This window comes from Coloeus monedula (genome assembly GCF_965178545.1).
Source record: "Coloeus monedula genome assembly, chromosome: 6".
In the NCBI taxonomy this organism is placed as follows: domain Eukaryota; kingdom Metazoa; phylum Chordata; class Aves; order Passeriformes; family Corvidae; genus Coloeus; species Coloeus monedula.
Genome location: NC_138786.1, coordinates 23,319,776 through 23,346,762, shown reverse-complemented (window position 1 = coordinate 23,346,762; position 26,987 = coordinate 23,319,776). Strand labels below are relative to the sequence as shown.

Here is a 26,987-nt window from a genome sequence, read left to right as displayed (position 1 = left end):
TTATAAGAGAGTTAAGAGCATATTCATTAGAAATGAAATATAAAATACAATGATGCCGCAGGACAGAGAGCAGCACGCAAACAAGACAGCCCCCCCATTCCCTACCCTCACCCCAATCCAAGGAAATACACCTATATAGTACAAATTAGAGATCCCAAACAGGGGGGAGAGGAGGGGGCTTACAAAGTAATTTTCTTGCTATACAGAAAATATATTATTTGCTGGAAGTCACTGCTGAGTTGTTAGGGGCCCAGGGTCAGTCACTGCTCAGGAATGCCCCTGAAGGCACGCTGACCCCTACTGCTTCCCCACCAGTTTGCTGAACACATCATAGATCTCTGGCTTTTCCTGGGCAAACTGCTCCGCTGTGTTTTTCTGTAGCCAGTCAGAGGAACGCATCTGTTGCTGCAGGAGGCCAATTAGGTCACCAAGGCTGGAGCTACTGGCACAGGTAGGCTCCTGGTGGCGGGATACAAAAATGACTTCATCTGTGCTATCTGCTTTGCCATCCTGATCTGATTGACAAGGCTGCTCCTTCTCCTCAGCCAGTATCTCCTGCTCACGCTCTTCCAAAACCTTGCGTATTCGTTGCATACCTGCAGTGGTATAAGGAGGAGAAACACTAGTGGATTAGTTTAAGCCATGAGTGTCTCCAAACCCACCAGATCCAGAAAAGGAAGATGGAAAAAGTGAGAAAAAACACAGAAGACAAGAGGATAACAGGCTGAGTTTAGGATTAAGAAGAGAAGGGAACAGTGCTGCAGAAATTGCGGTGGGAGGAAAAAGAGAAGAAAACATTACTCGCCTAACTGCAGCCGGTGGGTCTTGTCAGCAAAGATGATGCGGAACCATCCGGGTTCACTGCACTCAAAGGCTTTTCCGCACGACAGGAGGACCTTATTATCCAGAAAACGCTTCCAGAGCAGCAACTCCTCCTCAAATGTGCCTGTCTTAAGGTACTAGGAGAGTCATCAGAAGGGCCAGAGGTTAGTAACATATAGACTACATCACTGAGATCCTCATGAATTTGTGATTCCCATGAGGTCTGCAAAGGCCAAGGGAGACACCTTTTACCTCTGAAGTACAGCAGTTGTGATACAAAGGAAGAAATGGGGAGGGAAGTGGCTTGAGAGTAGTAAGATTCCTGCAAGGAGGGAAGTTCACAGATAGACGAACGGAAAAGAGTACACTGAAACATCTGGCAGTCCTTCCCCTTCCTCATCAGACAACAGATTTGTTAAAACAAAAAGCTTGTCACAGTATTAACCTTTCCTCTAGATGCAGTTGCACTACATGCCTGCCCTCACCCCAGGAGAAGCCTCAGTTCCTAAGACTACCAACCTTTCGGAAGTCAATCCAGACAAAGAAGCCTGCGTTGCGGTTGAGAAAAGGAACCCCAAGTGTCTTCAGCTCATCTGTCACATATGTATGGGCAGCTTTTAGGCGGGCATGGTTGGCCCTCAGGTACACCTGGTTGATCCAGTCTGACCAGAAGAAGATGATTAAGAAAAGCATCACAAACTGAGAAAGTATTCAGATCTGTTCAAGCTTCCGAAACAGTGTCTTTTCTCTGCTTCACACTTCACCTCCTTTTGTTTTCTGTTTCGTCAAATAACAAAAAGACAGGCAAGAAGTATTTTGCAGTTTCATGTCTGTGCAGAAGAGTATCTCCTTGACCTTCCTGAGGAAGTTTCCCTACACTTATAGTTCTTAGTTGTCATGGACTGCTAGCATTCCATCCTGGGCAGAGTTAGAAGGCCACTCCCATTTCCCTTGTCCCACAAGTGTGTTTTTTGTTTCTGCTCAGCTGGTTCTATACAACACTAGCAATTTCTGTACAAATAGCTACCACACTTCTTTCAAGCTGCTCCTCTAACCCTGCTGATCAGGAGATCTGCAGAAATGGCCCTTTTCTGCAGAGCTGTCAGCCTCGTGTTGCGTGGGCAGCTTCAGGGTAACAGAAGACTGTCAATTAAGCAAAGAGGAGACAAGGAGGAGACACTAAGGAAAGTAAGGGGAGGGGAGATCTTCCAGGTACCAAGACACACAGAATGGTAGAGGATTGTACATGGAGCTACTGACTCACCTCTGTCTCTAAGCAGCTGTGCAACCTTGTGCTGGACAGGTCCACAAACCCCGTGGAAATAACACAAAGAAGCCACTGCATTAGCTACATCTTGGTTCTCTGTATATAAAGTACCAAAACGAATCCCAGAAACGGCAAAATCCTGAAGAGGACACAGAGAGACTACTTTATTACACTGAACAACTGGGATCCTATTACTTCTAACTTGATCTTTCCAGCATGAGGAACCTGAGGAGCCCAGACCAAAACCTACCAGGCACAAAGGCACAGCATGATAACAAGCAGCACTCACCTTGGTTATGCCCCACATCACGTGAGTCCGCTGTGGATCAGGCAATCTGTATGTAGAAGGATGCAGATGGGCAGTTAGTGTCATAGGTGCTGAAGCTTTTGGATCACCAGTGCAGCATTGCAGAAACAGAGAGGCAGCATTACACAGTGATAGACAGTGCACCATGGAACAGCAGTCAAGCAGGGAAAATTCAAATGTGACCTCACTTTAGAAGCTAGGAACCCCTGGGAAGTAGTTTTAGACAGAATCTTCAAGTATTTCAGAGACCCAGATGCTTACAAGTGCTACATTTTACACACCGATTTCCTGAACATATGAAGCTCATACAAATCAGGCTTCTGCCAATGTATTTGTCAAGAATCAAAAGCAAGGCTCCTTTACATCTAAGCCCAGCAACACAGAGCTAACACTTAACCAAGTATATTTTATTTCCTTGCAAATGAGCACAAAAAGAAAGCTAGCACCACTGGTGAAGACTAGAAATTAAAAAAAGAAATGAACCCTCAACACCCCACCTTATTTTAAAAAAGATATTAAAAGCTTTTCATCTCATTAAAACAATACCTAAAAAAAGCCATTATCCAGTCTGTAATACTACTGTGATCTGGGACTACTCTATGGAAAAAAAGGAAGTAAACAGCAACAAAAAGTCTTTGCAAGTATCAACATGGGAAAAAGATTTTTAGGTAGGACGAAAAGCATCACCTTCAACAAATGAGAAACCTGTTTTCAGTTTTGGGGACTGCCATAACCAAATACTGATGCACACATTGAAAAGTATATCACAATAAAAAGCTAGCTACCATTTTTTACTTGCTAGATTGTATTGGACAAAATGCATTTGCCATTTAGAAATCGCCAAAAAAAAAAAAAAGAAGAAGAAGAAAGAAATCAATGTAAGGTGGATTTAGAATTTGCTAGCTCATGACTTAACTTCCAGTCACAAGTTCTCAGCAAGGCAGCATGTTGAACTGTCACTGGAAGATGGCCAGGGAAATAGGAGCTGCTTTTACCTGTCCATGCCTAGGACACTGTGAAACGTGGCTGATTCATCAAAAACTGACAGCATGTAGATCTCATCTACTATCACATGCAATTCATGTCTGCAAAAGGACAAAATGGAGATTACAAAAGAAGGCTGCTTCTGGTTTAGAAGCAAAGACAAATTCAGGCCTGCAAATACTTGCTTTATACAAAGAAGAGGGGATGCCAAATTTTGCAGAAAGAAAGCAATTTTTCTCAACTTATCTATTTTGTGTACCTTGAAGTGATTTGAGGTATATGCACTTAACTGTCACCTACTGCAACCATATAACAAGACAAAAATCCTATCATATCCAATGTACTATTGAAAATTAATTCCTGTATGTACTACCCATGTAGAGTAAGTTGCATCACCATCCACTCAGCATCTCATAGATTCTGAATCTCAAATAATATTATGATCCATGATGAAGCTGGGAACCCATATTGATATACTTCCTTGTCTTTACAAATACAGAGAAACTGAGAGGAAAAGAACTCAACTTCCTACCAGGGAAGCACAGCACCATAGTGTTTCCTAGGATTACTGAAAAATAAAACCTGCATTCTTTGATGCAAGCTGCTTTGTCACCCCAGATAACTGCATGGTCCATGTTCCCAGCAGTCCCCTCTTTCTTAAGTCCACCAATGTGTGTGAAGAATAGACTATCTGCCTGACTTAAAAGATATGCACAGATAAATTCAGGGACAGCAAGTAGTCCACCAGATTCTGAAAGCTGTATCTGACTCAGGATAGCTCAGCCTTCCAAAGTGACATACCTTTTAGCAAATTCCAGGTAATCCCGTAGCTCTGACAAGGAGTAGATGTCCCCAAGGGGATTTTGGGGATTCAGAAGAATTAAGGCTCTTACAGTGACACCCTGCAGAATGCAAATAACACTACTAAGAGAGTACCCATCATGGGATACATTTGCAGTCCCTCTACTTAAACAGTCCCTCACTTGAGTGTGACACAGGATTCCCCTGAAGCTTCCACCATGACTTTTCACCTCAAAGGTTAGATTCACATGATAAAATTTTCAGCCACATATTAAGATTTTTTTTTTAATTAAACCATTTGTAAAGTGAACTGAGAAAAATATTAAAGAATTAATCTATGATTTTGAAAAGCAGGGATTGCCACCGCCAAGTAATTGGTTGCCATCTGGTCAACCAGTTAATGAGAAAGGTGGTCTCACATGCTCCCAGCATGGAAGCACTTTCTCTGAGCTGCATCAGTAATTGGGCAGTAATAAACTACTGAAGACTGTCCATGAATGTGGCAAGAAAGATGAGAATTTGAGTTAGGTGGATGCAAAGTGTACTCATTTAGAGCACACTTGACTGGAGATGTCAGAGCTGGTAACAATTCAAAGATGCAGCTAAACAAATATGAGATTTAGGACAATGCCGAACTTACAGACTAGCTCTTAAGAAAAGTGATTTTCACTTCCATTTTATCCTCTAGATTTTCCTCCTGTAAAAACTCTCAGTATTCTTAGTGGATTCATCTGCCCTGCTGTGTAGAGCAGTCAGTTTTCAGGTAACCCAGCTGGACTTTCTGAGGGAGAAACCCTGGGTAGTCCCAAATTTTAGCGCATGGCCAAGTACATTTTTTTTTGTTGATATGAATGGGTTCCAGTGCTTTGTGAAGGGTCTGGGTTATCCTTCCTGCTGTGACCAAAACTGGACAGACATAACACTGAGGGATTCCCCCTAGAACTGCCCCTGAGTTTGCAAGCAGCCTCATCCCAGTCAGTCTACAAGGACAACCAGAAAGCCAGGTGGTAGGTTTTGAAAATGTTTTGATCTTTAGGCCTCTTATGGGATGTGGTGTCTCCAATATCTTGTAAACTTAGGTGGTAATGTGAAGCTCAGCTAGACTCACCTCTGCTCGGGCATCTTGCAAGGCTTTTTCCAGTTTTTCCACCGTAAGCTGAAAAGGCCGAGTGCTTGTTCCAGTGATCTGCAAGACATAAAAAACATAAAAAAAGGCAAAGTTGTTTCTCTCAAGAGACTGCCTTGAGCCAATCCACTGAGAAATGTTCCCTGAAAGAAAATAAACCCCCAGCAATAATGACCTAGCAACCATATTCCTATCCTTTTATACGACAGACAGAATAAATAAGTCAATAAATAAAATCAAAGAAATGGACATCAGAGGCTGGCCACAAACAGAATTTTCTTGCTATCCTTGAATAACTAAAGCAATGCAATGTCTCCATCTGCTCTTCCACCCTGGGGCCAGCTTCAGTAGGACAGGACATAGTTCTCTCTCCAAGGTTCAAAATAATCTTTTTTTTTCCTTTCAGGGACTCTTATTGGGAATAAGATACAAGAAAAGGACAAAACCGGAATCCAGATTTACATTCTCCAATTACTTTCTTGTAAGCTACATGCATATTTTCCCAGAAACAAATAGTGAAAATGTCCACTGCCTGTAGTGTACCCTTGTTCTGAGAACTGCTTGCAGAGGTTCCCAAAGCTCAGAGCACTTTCCAGTTTAACTACAGAGGTTGTTATTCCCCTCTCTCAGATCTTACCTTACTGTCTAAATAGACATACACCAGCTTGACATTACCATAGAGGAAGACACTCTGCGTAATACCACCATAAAAGGGAGTAGCAATCAGAACAGCTTCTGGAACCAAGAAAACAAAGTTGGTTATCAACAGGTCACAGTCTTGTCTCCTAATGTGCTTTAGCTAAACATGAAAGTGTTTTTACAGCTGTGCCCCCTCAAAACACTGTAATGCTACTGCCTCTTTCTTCGCTTTATTTTTACATTAATTCTCTAATTTTCTGCAAGAGCCCAGGCAAACATGAGTATAGCCCATGTCTAGTCTAGCAAACTAAAACAGGGCACCACAAAAACAGTGAAGGCAGACAGGGCAGGCATCAAGTGTGAGTGCATGACATCTGCAGACCATGGAAATAAAGAATTTCACAGCACAACCTTGCAGGAAACAAGAACTTTGCAGCAGGCCAATGCCAATTCTAATAGTTCACTTCTGTCTAACAGTATTTAAACAAAGTAACACATTATTTCCCAGCAGAAAAAAACCAAACCAACCCAAAACTATGTTCCAATCATCCACTTACCCCCTGGATCACAAAGGACTGTCGCTAATGCAGAAAATAAAGAGCCACAACCATTTAAAATAATCACCTAAGGAAGAAAGAGAGAAACTAGTAATAAATCCATACATAGCAAGTCAACACTATAAAATAATAATTCCTGACAAAATCACTGAAATAAATTTTCTCCCCAACTCTCTATTAGAATTTTCCTGCTGAAATCCCACTTCTACCAGAATAACTTTAATCCTGTTCTTCGCTTCAGAGACACTTTGTTCTGGTGCCATTCTTGATTCTAATAAGCAATTTAGAAAAAGAATAGTCTTTAACTAGGGAAAAAATTGGGGAGCAGTTCTGAGCTGCTAGTAAAGCAAAATACTTTTCAACAGTTAATATGTGTTATCATCTCTTTGTGGTAACAGCAGTACAGACCTCCTGCCACATTTGTGCAAAGGTAGAAACTACTGTCTCATACAGAAGCGGGTTTGACTCCTGCTTCTACAGGACAAATGCTCACAGGCACCATGAGTTTCATTCCAAGTATCAGGAAGAATCTGGTGCCTTGGAGAGGCAGTGATCAGCAAACAGATCAGTGGTAACCTCAGTCCCCATGAAGTATGGGGTTCTGTTGAATTACTGCAGCCAGAAAAGCAGTGGTTGCACCAGCTCCTGCTGCCTTCAGCACTCAGCAGAGGCACAAGTCCCTGACCTCCACAGGCCCCCATGTCCAGGCTGTATCTCTCACAAGTCAGCAAGTCCTGCAGAGACTCAGGTCTTGATGCCTTTCTAGCAACATTACCACAAATTTACAGGCTAAAACTAACTCTTGCTTCAATCACAAATCTTTGTCCTGAGGTATAACAGAGGAATGGGATAACATGAAACTCAGCTGAAACAGTGGGCACTCTTTGTCAAGGCTGAGGGATACAGGCATAGTAGGTCCCAGAGCTAAATAAGGAGATGAAGATATAAGGCCCCACTGAGAGCAGTGGAAGGAGGAGTTGGCACACACAAGTGAAACATGAGGCAAATGTACAGCAGACCTGAAGTGTTTTGGCTGAAGTGTGAATCAAAAGCTACTGAAATGAAGAATCAACCTCATGTACATGATAACGGGTTGCATTCTTACCAAATCATTTGTTTAAAAAACCAGAATTTCAAACAGTTTCCCAACAAATGGCAATACATTAGAACCAACACCAATGGACACTGGGTTACCTACATTCTCTGCTTTAAGAGGTGCAGGGGCCTTGCAGTAATAGGTCAAAAATCGAGCCACTTCCTCCCGTAAACTGGAAAATACACAAAAGCAAATATTGATTCCAATATTCTCCAAGAGCCTAGGCTTCTAAATCAGGTTTACATCTTAGGAAAATAAAGTCAGGGACAGTAAAGTCTGGTGAAAATAGCTAGAAAACAGGATAGCTCAGGCCCATGGAATAGACATGATTTTTACACCCAGTAGAGGTGTCACAGATAATGTCTATAATGGTGCATGCATTTCTGATGAACTTTAACCCAGCACAGAAGAGAAGGATTAACATCCCCAAGTGTTCACTATGTTTCAAAGAATTGTTTGGAGTTACCCAATTTGTTAATGTATACAAGTGCTTTTAAAACTCTGTTTGCTTTAGAAAATTTGCATCTTCTCTCATGTAAAAGGACTTTTAACTGGATGAGCTGCTAGGAGAGCTAATGTAAAGTTGAAAAGTTTTAACTAGAGAATGTAGCAGAAGAGGTTTGTATTCATCCATTCTGTTTATTAAACAAGTAAGCAAAAAGAGAAGTGCTACAGAAAAGACTTACAACAGATGTCCTTTCCAGTCAGGATACTGAAGCAGTGGAGGGTCAATCACATTCATATCAGCCTGTGTCAGCTGGGAGAAATGAGAAGAATCATTAAAAGCACAGTTTCTGATAAGGGAAACATGGAGATAGGATCCATGTACAGGCACACACCTGCACAGACACTTGTGCAACTTCAACAGTTGTAAAACTGGATTGGGAAAGCCACTGACCATCAACATTAATGCAGCTTGGAGAAGCAAGGACCAGCAAACAGATCTGTGATACCTTCAGGTTATATGAACCACAGGCTTCTGCTAAGTTATTGCAGCCAAAATTTGCACAGAAATCTACAAAAAGGATGCAGAACAGGCAACACATGATGCCCACAACCAAGGTGCCCACAGAAGACTTCCTCAGCAAACGAAGCAACCCCAAGAGTGTTTTGCCCAAGCTCTGAGGACAACAGCTTTTGGCTGGAAAAATAAGTCCCAGTTGTGAAAGCTCAGGTCTAGACTGTCAGAAGGAGTTAGAAAGGAATTTGAATTGGAGTCAGATATGTATTTTCTTTAATAAGCTTTCAATGCATTATTTTTTTAATGAATTACAGCTTTCATTTATGTCTCAGTTCCAAGCTGCTGCAGGTTCTTCAGATTTATATTTCTGACCAGTTTTGGTAAGTGTTGAAGTATAAGAGGAGTTTCCAAAAGACAGGAGAAAAATCAAATCATCTTCTTAATAATTATTCCCCAGGGCAGGCACTTTGTTCCTTATGAGAAGTTCATTCTGATCTCAAAGACAGATTGACCTGAACTGTGGAGGTCCTTTTCAATATTTATAATTAGATAAAGTGTGCACACTGATTTTTATTATTATTATTATTATTTCCAAGGTTATAAATATCACGGTTTCACATAATCCAGCTCTGTGAAGTTGCAAGGGAAAGCGCACCATTGATACAGGCAGAGAGAACATTCTGGATAAACAAAAAGGCAATAAACAAGTATTATGTGCAATGTCCCTTCCAAATATTTAATGGCAACCAAATCTATGAGTTAATACTAAAAATGGTAAACGTGGGGGTGACACAAGTAGGTGATGGTGCAAAGGAGAAGGGAAATTCCACATGCAGTGTGAAAGTTTTGCACATGATAACAAAGCTATATAGGTGTTTTAATAACTGGTGCCAAGCTCTGGAGTTTAAAGACACTGTCCTTATCCCATGCAGAATTACAACCTGGTATTATAGGATTTAAGTTCCTTTATTCAGCTGTAGATGTTCTTGGAGCCTATGTAGCTCCAAGAACTGTTCCTCCTTATATCTCTTTCCTAAACTTATCTAGAGAATGAAACATCAAACATATCAGCACACTTGGCCAAAAATGACTATGAATTAATAAGAAGAGAACCCCTAAAAGTAATGTGTTAAGGGGTAAGGAAAGTTAGCCAGATGGGCTAACTTAAAGGAAGAGCATCTGAGATCTCATACCAGAAAATATTCTCTAATTTAAGGGTCAAAAGTTGAAAACAGAAATTGGATACATTATTCAGTGGCAGCAGTAAGTATTTTTAATCCCAAATAGCAAAAAAAATATTTGCCTACAATCCCAGCTGATGCTGCATTCAGTGAATCCACACTGTTACTCAAGGCTGCAAGGACTAAGAAGCTGGCAACAATACCTCTGTTCTGCTTGTTGCCACAAGCATGAACACTATAGCTGACAAAGTCTCAACTCACTTTCATAGAAGGGCTAATTAAGATGCAGCTGACTACTGTCTCCCTCTGCACTACTTCCTGCAGACGTGGTGCTGGTTTAAAGGGGAAAGGACAGTGAAGGAAGGAAGGAAGGCACCACCTATGCAGCTAGAAGACATCTTTCCAGGCAGGCAGCAGCCCTGCCTTACCTGTTCTTTTAGCTGGAAGGCGGGGTAGAGGGGTAGCATCCCCTGAGTCAGTGGAGTGGCAGGCAGAAATAAAACAAGGAACATTTTGAGGGTGGGAAGTGGTGGAATGGGAGCAACCATGAACTTCAAACTGCAGAGACTGACTGTCCAACCCTGAGCCACCTTTCCTCCCTGCACATAGCTACAGGTGGGAAAAAGTGCCACCTGCCCACCTCGAAGGCTGTCTGCCACCTCAGCAGTGATTTTAATGGAAACCTAGAAGCATTCCTCTGCAGCACAGTTCTGTTGTTTCCTTCTGACTTTTTCTACTTTTTCAGTTGTGCTATGTTCTCCACTCTTCTGCCTGATGCAACTGAACAAAGCCAGCAGGTAGCAGCTGACCCAGCCTGATTTTGAGAGATTTCACTGCTGCCACTCTTTCAAATTTCAGGTGAGTTCAGAACCGGGCCTCCAAGTCGTGTGACTTTATAATGGACAGATGTGAAGATCCTCAAAAATAGAGTTCAAAACTAATTTCAAAACATCTGTATTAAATCATCTACTGTCAGCAGGGGAAAATAAAATTTATCTTATTTTCATCTAGTTTTCTGAAATAAGTACATCCCCAGAGAGAAACCCATTATGAAGAGGAAAAGAAAAACACCCATGTTCCTATCCTTCTGGAAAAATAAAATAAATAAACGTACAAGTAGTTGGATTCAAAAGTGACTTCCAACAAATTTAAAATTCGCAATGAAAAACTTTACCAGAGAAACCTGAGTAACAGCAGTAACTCTAGGAAAGTGCAAGCTTTGAAGAGGAACTGCAAAGCAAATTCCGTGGTTTATTTATGGAATAGAACTTACCCGCTTCGACATCAGGTCAAAGCAGAGTTTGTTCTCACTGGTGCCAAAGTTTATTATACCCTAGAAAAAGAAACAGTGTATTGTTTACAGACACATAAAACATGTAAGTACATCACCTTAGCCATCACTTCACTGAATTGCCTCCAAAAAGCTTACCAAGGAAAAGTCAAAACACAGTTCACATAAACTTCACCATATATAACTCAAGACATGCATCTATGTGTGTATGTTTCCATATATACCCTAAGCACTCGGCTTCTTAGTCAATAAACTGTAAATGAACACATACTAATGGTTTATACTTCTTTACAGAACATGTTTAACTTAATGTTGAATTCACTCACTGGTATATGCACCTAAGAAAAAAAACCTAAAACAATTCTGAAAAAAAAACAAGGTTTACCCTTCTGCAGTGGTTCTAAACAAGGTTTTGGATATATTTCTTTAACTTAAAAGTATTTGTTTATCAGTAATTACTATTCCACTCTACTGATTAGCTCAGAAGCCATATAAACATGTAGTCATGACAAGTAGTTAAAATTCCGAATTTTCCCCTCTGGAGAGATGACCCTACAGTTCCAGGTTTATGATTTGGCCATATTTAGTATGGCATTAGATCCTGAAGAGTTCAAATCTAGTAGCACATTTTCATTCTTGGAAGAGTTTTGAGTAAATAAATTTTTTAAATGTGAAAGAAAATCTAAACAACTGTACACTTCTGATATTATTAAAGTACAAGTCTAATTTTAGGTATTTGTTTAAAAAAACTACTTCTTACATAGACAACAGTTGGTACAAGCAGCAGTCTGTATCTCATAATACACCTTGTAACAAAAACTTCCCTATGTGTTTCTAGTTTAACAATCTAGTTTGCACCACCTCAACACAGGCAATGAAAGTCAGGGCTAAGAATAAAATATTTTTAAAGTTTCAAGTAGTTCAGTACGTGAATGAAGGATCTACTTAAAAGTAATCCACGTATAAATTGTTATTTATATTTACTGGTTACTCAGTAATAATTTGCCATGAAGTATTAACACTCAGTCTTTGTGCCACAAGAGGGCTACGATTAGCTACTTAAAACTGAGCAGCTGAGTGTAAACGGGCAGAAAAAGTGCTGAGTGATATTAAAATTTTAAAAATTTAAAAAATAAAAAAAAAGGCCTATTTCCTGCACCCATCACCTGCAATAATCAGATATAGTCAGATAATCAGAGATGGTCCTCAGTTGGGCAATAGAGGTGATGAGGTGGAAGGAGGAACATGAGCTGCCTTCCTGCAGATTTCTTACATCTTTCAAGGTCTGCTACTGCTATTATTACCCTGGTAGAGAAATCAGAGTGTGCAAACCTGAGCTGAACACAGCGTTCATCTTTGATACCTAGATGATCTGCAAAGCTACTTTTAATTTCTTTTCCTTAAACAAACAGTTTGACTCACCTTGTATTAGTGAGATCAAAAAAACCCCACACCTTTAGCATATCTGTCAGCAAACCTCTAAGAAACTTATTTCCTAACAAGGAAGCCAGGAAAACACTTTGAGGTTCTTACTCACATTGGGGTTCTTGTCTTCATCATACTTGTCAGCATGATAAGCTTTGTACCCTTCCTCAGAGGAGCCCTGAAAAATGCTGGCAAAGTTTCCGCGAGCAGAGAGGTAGGGGCTTCTCTGGAAGCCACTGGGGTTACAGAAGCCATGCACGTCAACCCTCCTCTTGGCAAGCGGCCGAACCCTCATCTCTTGCAAGTTGCCCCCTCTTCCTCCCATTCCCTCAATTTCGGACAGTGCCTGGCTGAAGTCCAAACCCCGAGGCATGGCAACAGAGGAGGAGGAGCCACTATGACTCTGCTTTAGGATGCTGAGCATTTGAGCAAAGACATTGAACATGCGAAACTCGTGTTCCCGCTCCAGTTCAAACCGGCGCTGCTCCAGTTGCATCCGACGCTCCTCCGCATCCAAATCTCGCTGAAATCGGCGTTCTTCCATCTGCAGAAAGCGCTCTTCCATGGCCCGCTGAGACGTCAGAGTCTTCAGCAGGAGATCATCGAGTGGGTCCCTCATGCGCTGGCCTTTCCGCTTTTTTCTCAGCCGATGCAAAGCAGAGAAGCCAGGCCGGGGAACAACATTCTGGATCCGTGATGAGTTTGCCATGTTTGGCTCACTGAAACCTGTGAATACACAAAAGGAAGAAAAAGTGCAGCAAGCAAAGTGGCACGGGCATGCTTTGCTGCCTTCCCCTGCCTGTCCTAAGAACACCCTTTGATCTCCTGTAGGGTTTACAGAAAAAACAAAGTAAAACCTGTCCAGTACATGCTGAGGTTTGCAAACATTTTTTTAAGTTTGCTTTTACCATCCACATTGGGCACACCATGGTGCTGCCAGCCCCAGCCCCTTACATAGCCTCTGTATTAACCCAAATGATCATCAGTTCTCTCCACTAGGCTAACTATGCAAGCACCACAGCCAAGGGGACATACCATTTCTTCCTGACCTCAGACATTAACCTCACGTTTGTTACTACCTCTTCTTCTCCAACAATTCATGGTCTTCCATCAGTCCTAGACCGGTTTGAAATCCCCAGGATGCCCAGAAAGTACCCTTCCTGGCAGCTAAGCAATGCCAACTGCACTTCCAGTGCAGGAGTCTCATCTCCTGGAAACAAATAACACTGTTTCTGCCAGTGACTTTCAAAAATATCATCTTTCCAAGTCCCACTGAATAGCTCAGAAAGTCAGGCAATGATTATTCCCAAGTACTCTTCACTGTCAAGTGGGCTAAAATGTTAGATCTGGAATATATTTTAAAACACTGCAAGGACAGTTTCACCTGCACGTTTATAGTGCAACCATGGCAGAAGAAGGTCTCCCAGTACAATTCAGCATGAGGAGCACAGAAAGCTCTGGTTATGTTCAAATGATACCAAAAAGCATGCCAATGGGTTTTTTCAACAAGGTAATTACTGTCAGCATTATATGCAGAAATCTAACTAGCCCACCTTATGGAGCCCTTTGGACTTCATACACAATATATAGCCTAGCTCAGTAATTCCAGACTATATTTACCCGCAGCAAGATACCTGCATTTTGGGAATGGACAGAAGACCATAAAATCAGCCTTCTACTTTAAAGCTTTTTGGGATCCAAATGTCATTGAGAAAACCAAATGTTTATCTCTGCACCAGAAATAATCTTCTCTCTCTGGGGAAATGGGCAGAAACCTTATGCTGGAATGAATGTAAAACCTTCCCTACCTGAAGGTGAAACACTGGTTTCAATGGGAATCTCCACCCTGGAGATGGGAGAGTCATTCTGGGCCCTCTCCAAGAAGGCTCTCTCCATCTCCTGTTCTTCAGGGGAGCCCTGCTGGTAAGGCATGGCTTGTGGGGGCTCTGGGGTCAAGCTGTGGCCATCAGAGTTCACCTCCTCACATTTGATTTCCATCAGCTCAGGGTGCTGGGAGTGTCCAAAGGGCAGGGCGGAGGAGGCAAACTGGTGGTGGTAGCTCTCCACCATGCTGCCCTGCAGCACCTGCTGAGCCATCATGCTGCTGCTCAGGGAGCCATAGGCCAGGGCCGGCCGGCTGGTCAGCACCCGGTCCATCACCTCGTAGAACTTCCACGTCCGCCCGCCCCGCGGGGTCTTGCTATTGTCCTTGATCCGCCGGTACTCCAGCTTCATCTTCTTGATCTTCTCCCGGCACTGGTCGCCCGTCCGGTGGATGCCCTTCTCCCGCAGCACCTCGGCGATGCGGTTGAAGACGTGCTGGTTGCGCAAGCAGCTCTCCAGCTCTATCTGCACCGACTCGTCGGCCCAGAGCTGCAGCAGCTCCACCACCTCGGGGTCCGACCAGTTACTGCCGCGCTCGTACTTCTTCCCACGAAAATCCATCGCTCCCGGGGTCCCGCCCGCCGCTCGCCCCGGGCTGCGCACCTGCCCCTGCCCCGCCGGGAGGGGCTCTCGCACCTCAGCCCTCGAGGGCGCCCGGGCGGCCCGGCCTCCCCCGGCCCCTACCGGGCTGCAGGGCCTCGGGCACGGCTCGGCACGGCACGGCTCGGCTCGGCACGGCTCAGCCCATCCGCTGGAGCCAGGCGGAGCGAGCTAGCGGGGAGCCGGGCCGGCATGTTCACATCCGGGGTGACGCACATGCGTGCAGCCTTATTCCGGGATAACTATCCCGTGCCAGGCACTTGTCGCGCTCCCGGGGCCAGGCCGGGCTCCGAGCGGCGCCGTGGGGTCCCTCCCACCCTGCCTCTTTCCCTCCCTCCCAGCCTCCTGCCGTCCGTCCCTCTGCACGTCCCGGCCCGGGAGGAGGCAGCACCGACGGGGCCGTGCTGCATCACCCCGTGCCGGGCCGTGCCGAGCCACAGCCGCGCCACAGCCGCGCCTCCCCTCACGGCGCTCGGCACCGCGGCCCCGCCCCGCCCCGCCCCGCCCGGCGCTGCCAGGCACGGCCCGGCACGGCTTCGCCCGCATCAGCCCCGGCTGCGGCCCCTGCGAGGCCGAGCCCTCGGGAGCGGCGCTGCCGAATGCCGCCGGTGGAGCGGGCCCAGCTCCCGCCGCGCCCCCGGGCCCGGGACACTGGCGGCGGCTGTGCGGGGGGCGGGCCCGGCCTGGCGAGAGCTGGGGGGGGCGGCGGCAGCCCCTGACAGCGGCTGTCCCCCTGTCCCCGTGTCCCTCGGGCACCGCTCGGGGACACGCACGGGGACGGGGCACTGCCCGCGGCCCCTGGACGCCGGCGAAGGACTTGTGCCTCACGTCTGGCCGTCGGGAATGACCAGGCATTACACCAGCTCGCTCCTTTGTTTACACCCCACCATCAGTGAGCTGTGTGGTTCAAATCCCACCAAGCACCCAGCGCGTCCTCTGCCACATCTCTTAGAGGGCTGAAGGACTATAGAGAGCGAATGCAAGATTTCTTCCTTTTCCTCTACACCAGCAGGTCAGATTCCCTGCAGGGATCTGTAATTGCGGAGCTCGACTTCACAGAGCTATCCTGCCGCATCAGCCGTGCAGGTAGCCTCAAGCCGCGCTACAGGACAGAGCTAGCAGCACCGTGCCACATCGGTTCGGAAATTTCAGTCCAGAGCCCAGTCTGGCAGGATAAGGACTGAGCCCTCAGGCAGCAAGTACAAACATGAATCAGTAATTAATGAGGAAACCAGAATGAAACGTAGTGCCCATATCGTGTATCACCTGTGGCCGACGTACAGGTGGTGAAGCACATACTAAGTCTGAAATTTTGCTCTTTGACCAAAATATCTACTTCATAGCAGCACTAGGGTTTTTATCCAACTGTTATTACCTTCACTCTGGATTTTAATAAATCATTCACAGCCTCTATGATTCCATTTCTCAGTCTGTGAAATGGAAACAAAAATCTAAATCTTTGCTATATTTCATGAAATACTTTGAATACTGTCTCGGGGGGGGGGCGGTGGGCAGGGGGGTGGGAGGCAATTTAAAAAAAGAGGCAAAAAGACTTAGCAAAAAAAAACAAAAACAAAAACAAACAAAAAACAAAAAAAAAACCAAACTAAAAATACTTATCTTTAAAAATCATGCTACCTTTCTTAATAAATTATGACCAGAGAGTAGTTTGGATTTTTTAGTGGTCTGCTGAAATAGCATTTGTATTTCCACATGCCCATAAGGTGTACTTTTACTTTCCTGGCTTTTTTTTTTTTTTTTTCATGGGAATGGCACTCTGTGTTCTGCAAGTACATAGTTATATAAGGACTTTTACATAGATTGTGTACTGGAGTACACAAAGACCAGGGCAACAATGAATAGAGCCATTGACGATATAAGTTTAATAGTAAATACAAATAGATTAAAGGCAGCATGGAATAGTCTTTTAAAAAAGCTTTTCAAAGAAGCCTGAGAGCTTGGCTGCAGCCTGTTATACCTGAGGGCCATAACTTAGCCAGGCAGCAGCACAGCATTCTCGAAAGTAACTTGACATATATCCTGGCTTCAGAAAGAACCACTGTTTCAAAATGCAAACATTAAAAGGAATGGAACCTAGATTCATGATATAAAACAATATAGCAAATCTTGAACTATTTTTCATGGTTCAGTTGTTTTCACCTTCTTATGCCTTGTAAAGTGAAAACTTGATTTTTAAAATGAAATGGAGAGCTTCCATTGCAACCATGTATCAGACAAGCATGGGGTTGAGCAGGAACATGTCATGTGCTGGTATATTGCTGAGATACTTGTTTCACCGGCCATTTCTTTGAGCTGCTTTTCTAATTCAAATGGAAAAGAGGATTAGGAGGGGGCTATGTTTCCACAGTGCAAGAAGTGATGTTAGAATGTGCACAGAGCAATCCACTGAAAATTCCAAAACCAAAAAGAAAGGCTTTATTTTCTAAAGGTTTTTGTACACCTGTTTAAGTGACAAAAGTACAGGTGCCACCTAATTTGATGTATCCAAGACAGGGTAATTCTTTTAATATTCCTTTGTAACAAAAACCCTCTCTACCTTTCCTTTTCATGCAGCAAGCTCAGGAATGCAAACCAAATGCTGTCATGGAGTTCCTTCCTTGCATTCAAAGAATTTCGTGCCTCAGGTTCATCTCAGCCGATGACACCTGAATGCCTCAGTTATAGATTCCTTCCCTGCAAAATGCATGTCACAGCTCCATTTCCAACAACCCATGACATGTGATCCTGAACATACCTCCTCTAAAAAATGGTATTAAGCTTCACTATTTCATTACTTTTAGCTTATTATAGGACTCCAAGGCATTGATGCAACTGGTTGATGATCAGCTAAATCTTAGACAGTAATGCTTGCCCTAGACATTCCAGGCCACTGGAGCAGGGGACTGTGCTCCTCTCCAAGTGCCCATAAGCAATGATATTCAAAATAAGTTTTTGTCAAGTCTCTTCCTCAATGGTACGGTCACAGCACTGAAATGAAAGCCCTAGAATTTCTGTTTGTTTCCAGCACATCTGGAAGTTGAGAGGAAGGGGCTCATTGAGTATCAGGCCTTCAGCTGGGAAATATGACAGCCATCATGATGGTTTTGGTAGCAAAAATTTTACTAAAGTAATGGAGGTCTTGCAACTCAGTTCAGTGACAGATGGTAATATTAATAAATTATTTTGTAATTACAGAGGATTTAATAATAATAATAATAATAATAAAGCCTTAAAATTATAGATGCCTTCATGCTGCAAAGAGGATGGCTCATAGCAAGCAGCATTTGGGTTAGCATCTCCACTGCCATGCTGCTTCCCTCTCCCAAAGAACGCCCATTGCATGCCCTCCCAGAGGAGAGGGCATTTGGCAGCTCCCACTGCTGACACCCTCTGAGCCAAGGCTTCCAACAGCAGGACCTCTCTGGTCTTTGGGCTCCATGCACCTTGGCAGTGCAGAGGAGCCGCCGTGGGCTGGAGGTGTCCCTTCCAGGCGGGCGTGGCTGTCGTGGTGACAGGAGAAAGGTCCCTGCAGAGGGTTCTCCAGCCCCGGCTACCTTCCTCTGCCTGGCACAGCGGGTTTGCATGGAAACCTACAGGTGAGAAGGAACGTGTGGGGGACCCTGGCAGGCTGGGAATGTGTTAGCAAGAGATTGAACAGGAGGGCCAGTTGCCCAGCAGGCCTGTTTTCTGGAAGTTCAGTGCATGGTTCTCCATGGTTCAGTGTAAAGGGAAGTTTCTGATGCAGTCAAGTAAAACACAACTGTTTTCAAGAGCCTCCAGCATGGGAAGGGATGCTGGGTTGGCTCTTACAATGCCATAGATCAGAGGAAGGTTTCTTCCCCAGGATGTGTAGTGGCTGCTGGCAGCACTTAAGTAAAGCCCAGAAGCACCGTGACCAAAACCACAACCACCTGATGCCCATTTACACACTGCCTTGGAACCAGACTAGGTGAGCAGACAGGTCTATTCCCTAAGAGGTGGCTATAGTAAAAATTCATTGCAATAATTGCAGTTTACAAATTAAAGTCCAAATAGACTGTTGAGACAAAAACCTTCATGCATCTTTCCAGTTTGGTAGATAGTATAAATAAATATGATATTTTGCCATGTTATCAAACAAATGAGAACAAGTTAAAACCCTCTTAATTCTGCTAATTTGCCTGGATCTGAGCTACTGCTCTGGCCAGTGATGGTGCAGAAGAGCACCCCTAGGCACTCTCTGTTCTTCATCTGATTCCCCAGATTGCCAAGAGGCACTGAGCAGCTGAAGCCAAAGCAGCCTTTATTTTTACGTTCTCTAAAAACTGACCATTGTAAAGAAATGGAAAACACCCCTTCTGCTTCACAGACTTCCTAGTTATAAAGCTTCTTAGTAATACTGATTATCCACTCAATTTCCTGCAAAACCCCTCAGGCCAGTCCCTGAAAACCACAAAATGCTGACTGAAACAAAGCACCTCAACCAAAACTAAGGCAGGATCTCATATGTACCAGGATCTTCCTTCCAAACTTATTACTAATTCTTCTATTTCTGGTTGTTTATTTGGAGATGAGTTTATTACATCTCACTGGCTTTCAGAACCAGCAAGACCAAACAGCCATTACAGATGCCTTCTCTTAGGCTTCTTATTGCATTGGCAGGCACATGAAGGGGTGGGGAGTGTACAGCTGGCTTTGTTAAATTAAGGTATCACTCTAATAAGCAGCTGCAGCACATGGGCATGAGAGAAGAGAAGCAAAAGTTTCTGAGGGAGTCATATCCCAACACATACCCACAAGGTTATTTAAGGTACTTCACAGTAAAACCCACAGAGGGCAGTAGGACAGCCTTCAAAAATATTTTGTAAAGTGGAGCTGGACAACGAAAACTGCAGAAGAAAATAAGAGTTTGGCTGTTCAGCTCCCAGACTTTCTGGGACTGATTCTTTTTTTTTCCCCCCAAGTGTCAGTTTTGTACACGATTAAACAGCACATTGCATTTCCTGGGAAATTCTGAGCAGACCCACAGGACCTGTCCCACCGTGGGCAGAGGGAGCTATTGGAAGTGGTGAGTGTTTTCCACCCTCGAAGTCAGTGTGACATCTGCACAAACAATTAAGGAATTGTGGTTTTCACACTTTCTGTGCAAATTACTTTAATAAGAGCCAAGTCTGCTTACTCATCCCATGCAAATATTTAATGGTATTCCCTGGAGCAGGAAGTGGTGGTTGGACTGGGGGTATTTCAAGTACTGGCTAACCCTGTGACTAACAACAGAGATAAAGGGAATCTGGGTGTTTAAATTCATTTGCTAGGGGGATTCAAGAGAAGAAATGGATCCAGAGTCTTATAAACCATTCTCTTCTTCAAGATATCTACATTTCTGTAGATATAGCTGCCATAATATGATTTCTGTAAGTTGTGACTGAATAAGTGCCTATGTTCCAGTTGAAATGGTGGCAAATTTCAGGGCAGGAGCAGATAGCACTTCTGCTAAACTAATGAGCACACCACTAGGGAGTGACAGGGCCTGTGTTTTCTTCTTCAGGGTGAAGTAACAGTGACTGATGCTGCAGGCAAGAAATCAAACCAAATATATGTATTAGGGCAAATAAATTTAACTTTCCATATGACACTGACACTTTCCATCCTATATGCAGAGAAAGCTCTTGCAGTGCTTCATGTTCTCCACTAAGGCTTGCCAGGCACCAAGGCCAAGGCAAGCAAAGGCACCTCAGCACTTGCAGATTCACATGTACACTTAAGTTCCTTGAAGGGGTCATTGAAACCTTCCTTTTCTAAATACAGAGATTTTGCATTGCCCTAGAGAAAGAAACCCTGAGAACCTTCGCCATGAAGGACATGGTGTGGCATCTGACAAAGGCATCTGACTGCAGTTTCTTCATAGCCACTGATAGTGGAAGAGGGCTGCAAGGAAAAGTCATGTTCAAGGGCATAGATGTAAAGAAGAGCTACCGGCTCTAGCTAGAAAATGGGCACTAGTAATTGCTTCCCTCTTGGTATGTTTATATTAGTCAGGCATGCATTTTTTTTGGTTTCTTTCTTTTTTGGCCATTGCTGCTTCTATGGGCTGACTCTGGTCTGGGAGTTCTTTGCAAACGTTTTTGCCCTCTCTGATGCCAGAAGACGACATGGGTCATTTCAGAACCTACAGACACCAAGCCAAAAACTCCTCAGTCCCTTTTGTGGCCTCCAAACTCAGATTCACTGAGTATTTACTAAGGTACATACAAGAGATTAAAATCCTCAAGTAATGACACAACAAAATCAGGTATCAACCCATTTCTCTCCCTGTGTGTGGTTGGACTGTGCCCTTCAGTTGCCATGATATTTTTTGTGTCTCTCTAGTTTTACATAAGGCATATTCAGGATCAGTCACATTTGCCTTAAAAGAGAAAAGCCAGCCCAAGGAAGAGCAGGCTAACTGCCCTTATCTGATGCTAAAGATAGACACAGAGACCTCCATGTTTGGTGTCATACAATAAACAGTTGGAATTCAATTTCTATATAAAACCATGGGTGAGAATTCTTCTGTATTTTAACTTACAATAGTGAGGAGCTTATACTGCTTTTGCCTGAGTTAACTACATGAGCTGAAACTGGGATCTCATTTCCAGTAGCATAGCTAAGAGCCAAGCAGGATACTTCTAATGTCCCCCAAAAGGACCTGTTCACTCACACAGTGTCTTTTCTAGGGAGGGGTGATGGTATCAGTGCAGGTTTTTGAGTGCATCCACTGCTACAGGTGTCCTTGGTTTTCACAGGGCTCTGCCAGTGCAACTCAGTCCTGCTGGAGCCCCACAGCTTTCCTGGTGTAGCCTCACTGCACTGACAGCAGATCATCGTTCTCACCCTGGCCTTCTTATCTGCTCTGCCAGGCCTGAGAATAACAAATGGTCATAACACTTACTGGTAGCCTTGTGTCTGGGGCTGAGCCACAAAACTTGTAACTGCTTGCCTTGATCAGAGAGCTACAAAGACAGCATCAATGTATCCATCCAGCTCAGCTGTGCTCAGCTTCTGCTTTCCTGAGCCAAATATAATCCCCAAAAAGGGATAGTCCCCTCTCATATTGTCGTGCTTTCTTAGCAACTGCTACAAAATACTCTTTTATTCTTTTTTCTCTTTTTAAGCTTTTCTTTGCAGTTGGTTCATGAGAGATAGAGACCTTTCTATTCTCCTTCCCTCATTCTCCCCATCTTGTGCAAAAGCTTCAATGATGTTGTCAAAAGTCAGCAATTGCTCCCAGGAATATTATTGTCCTTGTGTAATTACCAATACCTCAGGGAACAGCCTGAGACCCTGTGGGTCCCAGTGTAATGGCAACTGCCTGAGCTGTACAACTCTTTGGTGTCTCATCCAGCTGTGCTATCATTATCTGAACTTGATGTGGCCCAAAAATGACGTCCCATTTTTAAATACTATTTTAATGCAAACTTCCTGAGAGCAGGCTGGGGAAACTATCACTGTCCGGCTGTGCAAGGGAGTGAATGAGAGGGAGGTTTTTGAGCTGCCTGAAATAAATTTTTAAGTAAGGCTGGTAGTAATTTTATGCTAATATTTAAATTAACATAACCACACTGGATTGATTGCTGTCTGGAAAGAAGAGATAACCAGAAGTCAGATTAGCAAAAGGTTTTGATAGCTGTAAGTAGATATTTGCCAATGCTGCTAAGAGTCTATCTTCCCTTCAAAGTAGTGCATGGAAAGGGCCAGGGAAAGAAACGTGGAAGTGGTTTGAATGGAAGTCAAGTCTCCCAAGAGTGGAAATCCTTCTAATTTCTCACATGGATCCAGAACCAGAACTTAAAATCCCTTTAAAGCCAGCGGGCCCCAGACACTTAAACTGAAGCTGGGGAGAAGATTCTCTTGTTCCCACAGTTGCACAACCTGCCATTAGTATTTGGAGACTACAATAAGACGGAAATAGTCAACAGAAGTGCACAGGTGGTGCTGTTACCTTTGTTTCTAAACAGGCTGACAAACACCTCTTTTGTTACTGAGTGATGTCTCCTGCCAGTGGCACAGACTGACAGGGACACTGTCTGGTCTGTTTCACAGTAAGATTATCAACAGCTTGAGACTGAAAAAGAAACTTGTTTCCCAAAAGGCTTCCCTGGTTTGCACAGCTATCCTATCGGGCTTCTCTGTTGTTCTCTTGTTATTTACATCTCTACCTGTGGCAGCACTACCATGTCAGTTCCTGGAAGATGCAAAGTTTTTGAAATCTCTCTTAAAAGACTCCCAAACTCCCCTAAGCAACTTATTCAGTGCTTTTCTACGTTTGGAATGAGAAGGGCTTTCTAAAGGCTAACCCTTATCTCTCCTGCTACAATGCAAGTTGTAAGGGAGAGTTCTTATCCTATCTAGCACTGACTCAGACAATTGCTTTTCTTCTTTCTTTCATAACAAGCTGAGAGGTTAGCATACAAATTGAAAAAATGTAGAGTATCTTCTCTAGACATCTGATTGTTTTTGTTTTTCTTGTCTCAACTCTCTTAAACTAATCTATGGTTTTTGTGAAATCTGCAATCCACAGGTGTAACACTCAATCCAAAAACCCACCAGTGCTAAGCAGAGAAAGGAGGCTGTTTCAGAGACTATATTCATGTCTGTTTGTCCCAGGATAAGGATGGTCTCTTAGCAGTAGCAAAGCACTTGAAAAATTCATTTTGTGATCCCTTAAAACCACTTGCTGTCCTGCAAGCTGTCACCTACCTTGTATTTGTGCAGTGGATTACTCATTCCTATTTTGTACCTCTCCAGATTGAATATTATTTCATTTCGTCCTCCAGCACCTGAAGACGCCTTTGAATTCTGACCCTGTTCTCCCATGTGCTTGCATGCCCGCGAGCATGACACTACCATCACTTTTGACAAGCATTATCTCTGTTGGACCTCTGAAGCCATTAATGACAAGAGTCCCCACATTGCTCCCTCCCATTTGATGCAAAGCTCCAAAGAATGTTCAGTGAATAAGCTTTTCCATGGGACAGTGACTCAAATTCCTGGAGTTTCACATGGGATCTGAGTCCATAGCTCCTTATGAGTATCATGTGAAGGAATATGGAAAACCTTAGCCAAGTCAGAGTATAGAACATCTCCTTTCTCTTCCCTGGTTGGTTCCTCTGTCAGAAAACAGAGGGCAGGTGGCTCTGATAGGATTTCTTCTTGACAGGCCTGTGTGCCTGCGATTTACCACTTTGTTGTCTTCTATAGGCTTATACACAGCTCGTTTGTCCCACTTTTTCCAGAAATTGCAACTGGGGTGACTACTACCTAATTTGTTTCGCTTCCTTTTCTCCTTTCTTCAAAGCTATCGCTACATGCACTCTTTTCTTACACTGTGGGATCTCACCCCTTCCCTGTGATAGCTCAGAAATATTTCCTAATATTTCTCAGCCACTTCCCTTAATACTGGCCTTCATCAAGGGTCATGAAGACATGTATCTAAGCAGTGCCTGAACAATCCTAGGATTGTTCCAATTCGAAGCCAGCTCCAATCTTTTAGAGGCCCATTTCCTCTGACACTGAGCGAACCCAGTCCCCAAAGCACAACTTGTGTGTGCATGCAATGTTGAGTCTGACCTCAGCATCTCTGCCAGACCCCACTGTTTCTTCTCACTAGCGTGCATTACAGGGGTCCAGACCCATCCAGGAGACTGCCACAAAACTATTTAGATCTGCTGGTTTGATCATCCCGAGTTTGATTTGGTTCCACATGCAACTTCTCCATCCCAATATCTAGCGTATTCTCTCCTACCAGCCAAACAACGGTGAGTTGACTAACACTCATCCCACTATACTGGTCCAGTTCCAAAAAAGTTGGCACATGGAAATAATTACTCTTAAAAATACAGCTGGTGGTCACTCCAATCTTGTTTTCTACTACAGAACAGGCAAACACCTTGTGTGTTTATGACTACACAACACAGTCATACAGCTTGTTTCCACTTTACATTTAAGAAAGAGAAGCACAGGGCAATTCAGTGACTTGTCACAGGTCAAAAGAAGTACCAACTAAAGATTCTTCTTGAGGAGAAGTACCAACCAAAGACGCTGGTTGTCTTATCAGAGTTCAGTGCTCCATGAGAACAACAGTTTCATTTATCCAGAACTAGAATGCCCCAGAAATTAACTACACCCATTGTCCAAAGCAAACAAAAATAATTCCCTATACTTTACAGCTGAAGCAAAACACAATTGGAGTGAGATAGTAATAGATTGCTCTTACCTGTAGATTTTACTGGCAAAAGAAATGGACTGATAGTCAGTCAGATTTTGCCTTATGATCCTGGTTACAGCTGCAGTTATAATTCTGGAAAAAGGCTGAGAACGTGCTCTCTTTGGTGTTTATTTACTTCGTCAGGTACATTCATCAGATTGCAACAAGGAGCTCCCAGAAAAGCATGTGTGAGAATCACACCCCCCTTGCAAGATTTTCCCAATCAGAGGCCATGTCCTTGTGCCCTTGGCTTGAGTCACATGGCTTCCTTGCAGTATTTAAAGAGCAGAATGTGTGCTGGTTATCAATCATCAAGTGCATGCCTTTTGGGGTGGAAGGGAACATTCAGAATTCACAGCTATTGCTAGAAACTTTTGAAAATCTGATTCTTTGGAGGCTGACAGGTGTTTTATTACATTAAGGAAAAGAACAGTTTGTTTTGCAGTTTCTGGCAAACCTTTTCTTTGAAAACTCAGTCTTAGTTTGAACTGTGCTATGTTCAAATCATTTTAACTGTATGATGTTTACTAAGCTGTTTTTAAACAATGATTCATTCTAGGGAACTTCATAAAAGGTTCTAGAAACATGTAAAAAATATTTCTAGGTATACAAATGACAGGCTGTTAATCTACTCACTGGCTGAGACGTCAATAACAATCAGATGTTGGTGCCTTGAAGAATGCCAATGCTTACTGTTTTTCAGCCTCTAACTTCAGAATTGCAAAGAGGGTTTCTGCAGAGATCATCTCCTAACCTAAGACTGTGTCACAGCAAATTCCCACCCCAGAGCCTGAGGGAATACTTGAGACCCCTCTTTCCAAAGCTAATAAAGCTCTAAGAAGCTGAGGCCCAGCACCCTTTGCAGGTGTGTGTCTCAAGCCTACTGAAAGGCAGTCTCTGCTGCTGACCTGTTGAGGTCACTTTCCAAATGTGATACACTGTGGGAGCAAAAGAATTTCCTCTGGTTTAGTAAGCTGTTACTTAAAATAGTAGGTAAGTGCAGTGGCAGTGAACTGAGTCAGGGTATTCATACCCTGAGTGCAGCCAGAAAGGGCATGTCATGTTCAGTCAACAAAAGCAGCTCTCCCCATGCGACTCGCCACCGTTGCACAGCTTAAAACTGGTGAGTGACTGCAAGAGATGAAAGAAAATGTTTCAGTTTCTCTTTAGGCCTTCAGTGCAGCTGGCAAGACTTCAGAAAAGGAACTGCTTTTGTGCCATGGGAGTTGTGCAGTGGAAACTGAGCAGCAGCCAGTTCCACCCATATCTCCCCTCCAGACCACTGGAACATGTCCAGGACCATCACCACCCTCGCTGACAGACGGAAAGAAATAGAGTTCACCAGTATTAAAGATGTGAGCTGCTTGGCTGAAATTTGAGTCAGATGTCTATAACCCAGACTGTAGTAGCAGCCTACACCCTCTGTAAATCAAGAACAGGTGGGAGAGATGGAACATGACCTCACCTGCAGTACTGGCAAAGACCTACAAAGAAGAGTCTTCACATCATTTTCCCAATTTCTCAGCCTTTCAGTCTGTCCTGTTATCTGACTGTACACTCCTTGAGTATCCTCACCCTAAAGAGATTTTGTTTTAACTGAACCCAAATTTGAGGCTACCCCAAAGTTATCTTACTGATCATATTTAATTCATGTGCCTTCACCCCTCCTCCTCTGCAGTTTTGGCTCCACTCCAACTGAACAGGGTAATTATGAAGGAAGACACACATAAACTTTCAATTTGAAATGTGTGCATTATTGCCATCTTTCTTCTCTCTGCTTTCCTGTTTTTCGTTTTGAGTGAAGCTGCTTTCATTCAGAAG

At 43.7% G+C, this 26,987-nt stretch overlaps 1 protein-coding gene across 2 annotated transcripts; it reads right to left on the bottom strand.

Moving 5' to 3' along the window:
- Nucleotides 1-25,338, bottom strand: LOC309573904 (1-aminocyclopropane-1-carboxylate synthase-like protein 1). 2 transcript variants are annotated; one of them, XM_082283160.1, is made up of 15 exons: nt 25,176-25,338; nt 12,570-13,183; nt 11,015-11,074; nt 8,286-8,356; nt 7,702-7,771; nt 6,504-6,570; nt 5,945-6,042; nt 5,290-5,367; nt 4,182-4,282; nt 3,392-3,481; nt 2,379-2,424; nt 2,087-2,228; nt 1,342-1,484; nt 806-959; nt 1-596 (listed from the first exon to the last, which is right to left on the bottom strand). In XM_082283160.1, the coding sequence occupies exons 2-15, from the start codon at nt 13,164-13,166 to the stop codon at nt 298-300; spliced, it is 2,016 nt and encodes a 671-aa protein (XP_082139286.1). In that variant the 5' UTR covers nt 13,167-13,183; nt 25,176-25,338; the 3' UTR covers nt 1-297. The 2 variants fall into 2 exon arrangements, with proteins under 2 accessions (XP_082139286.1, XP_082139287.1); XM_082283161.1 differs by lacking the exon at nt 3,392-3,481.
- Between the last annotated feature and the right edge of the window lie 1,649 nt (nt 25,339-26,987).

Bases quoted from the DNA above. Each gene is read 5' to 3' on its own strand.
- LOC309573904 (XM_082283160.1), bottom strand. From the start codon at position 13,166: ATGGCAAACTCATCACGGATCCAGAATGTTGTTCCCCGGCCTGGCTTC. The intron at 8,357-11,014 runs GTAAGTTCTATT...CATTTCTCCCAG, and splicing joins TTGACCTGATGTCGAAGCGG to CTGACACAGGCTGATATGAA. The intron at 6,571-7,701 runs GTAGGTAACCCA...TTTCTTCCTTAG, and splicing joins CACCTCTTAAAGCAGAGAAT to GTGATTATTTTAAATGGTTG.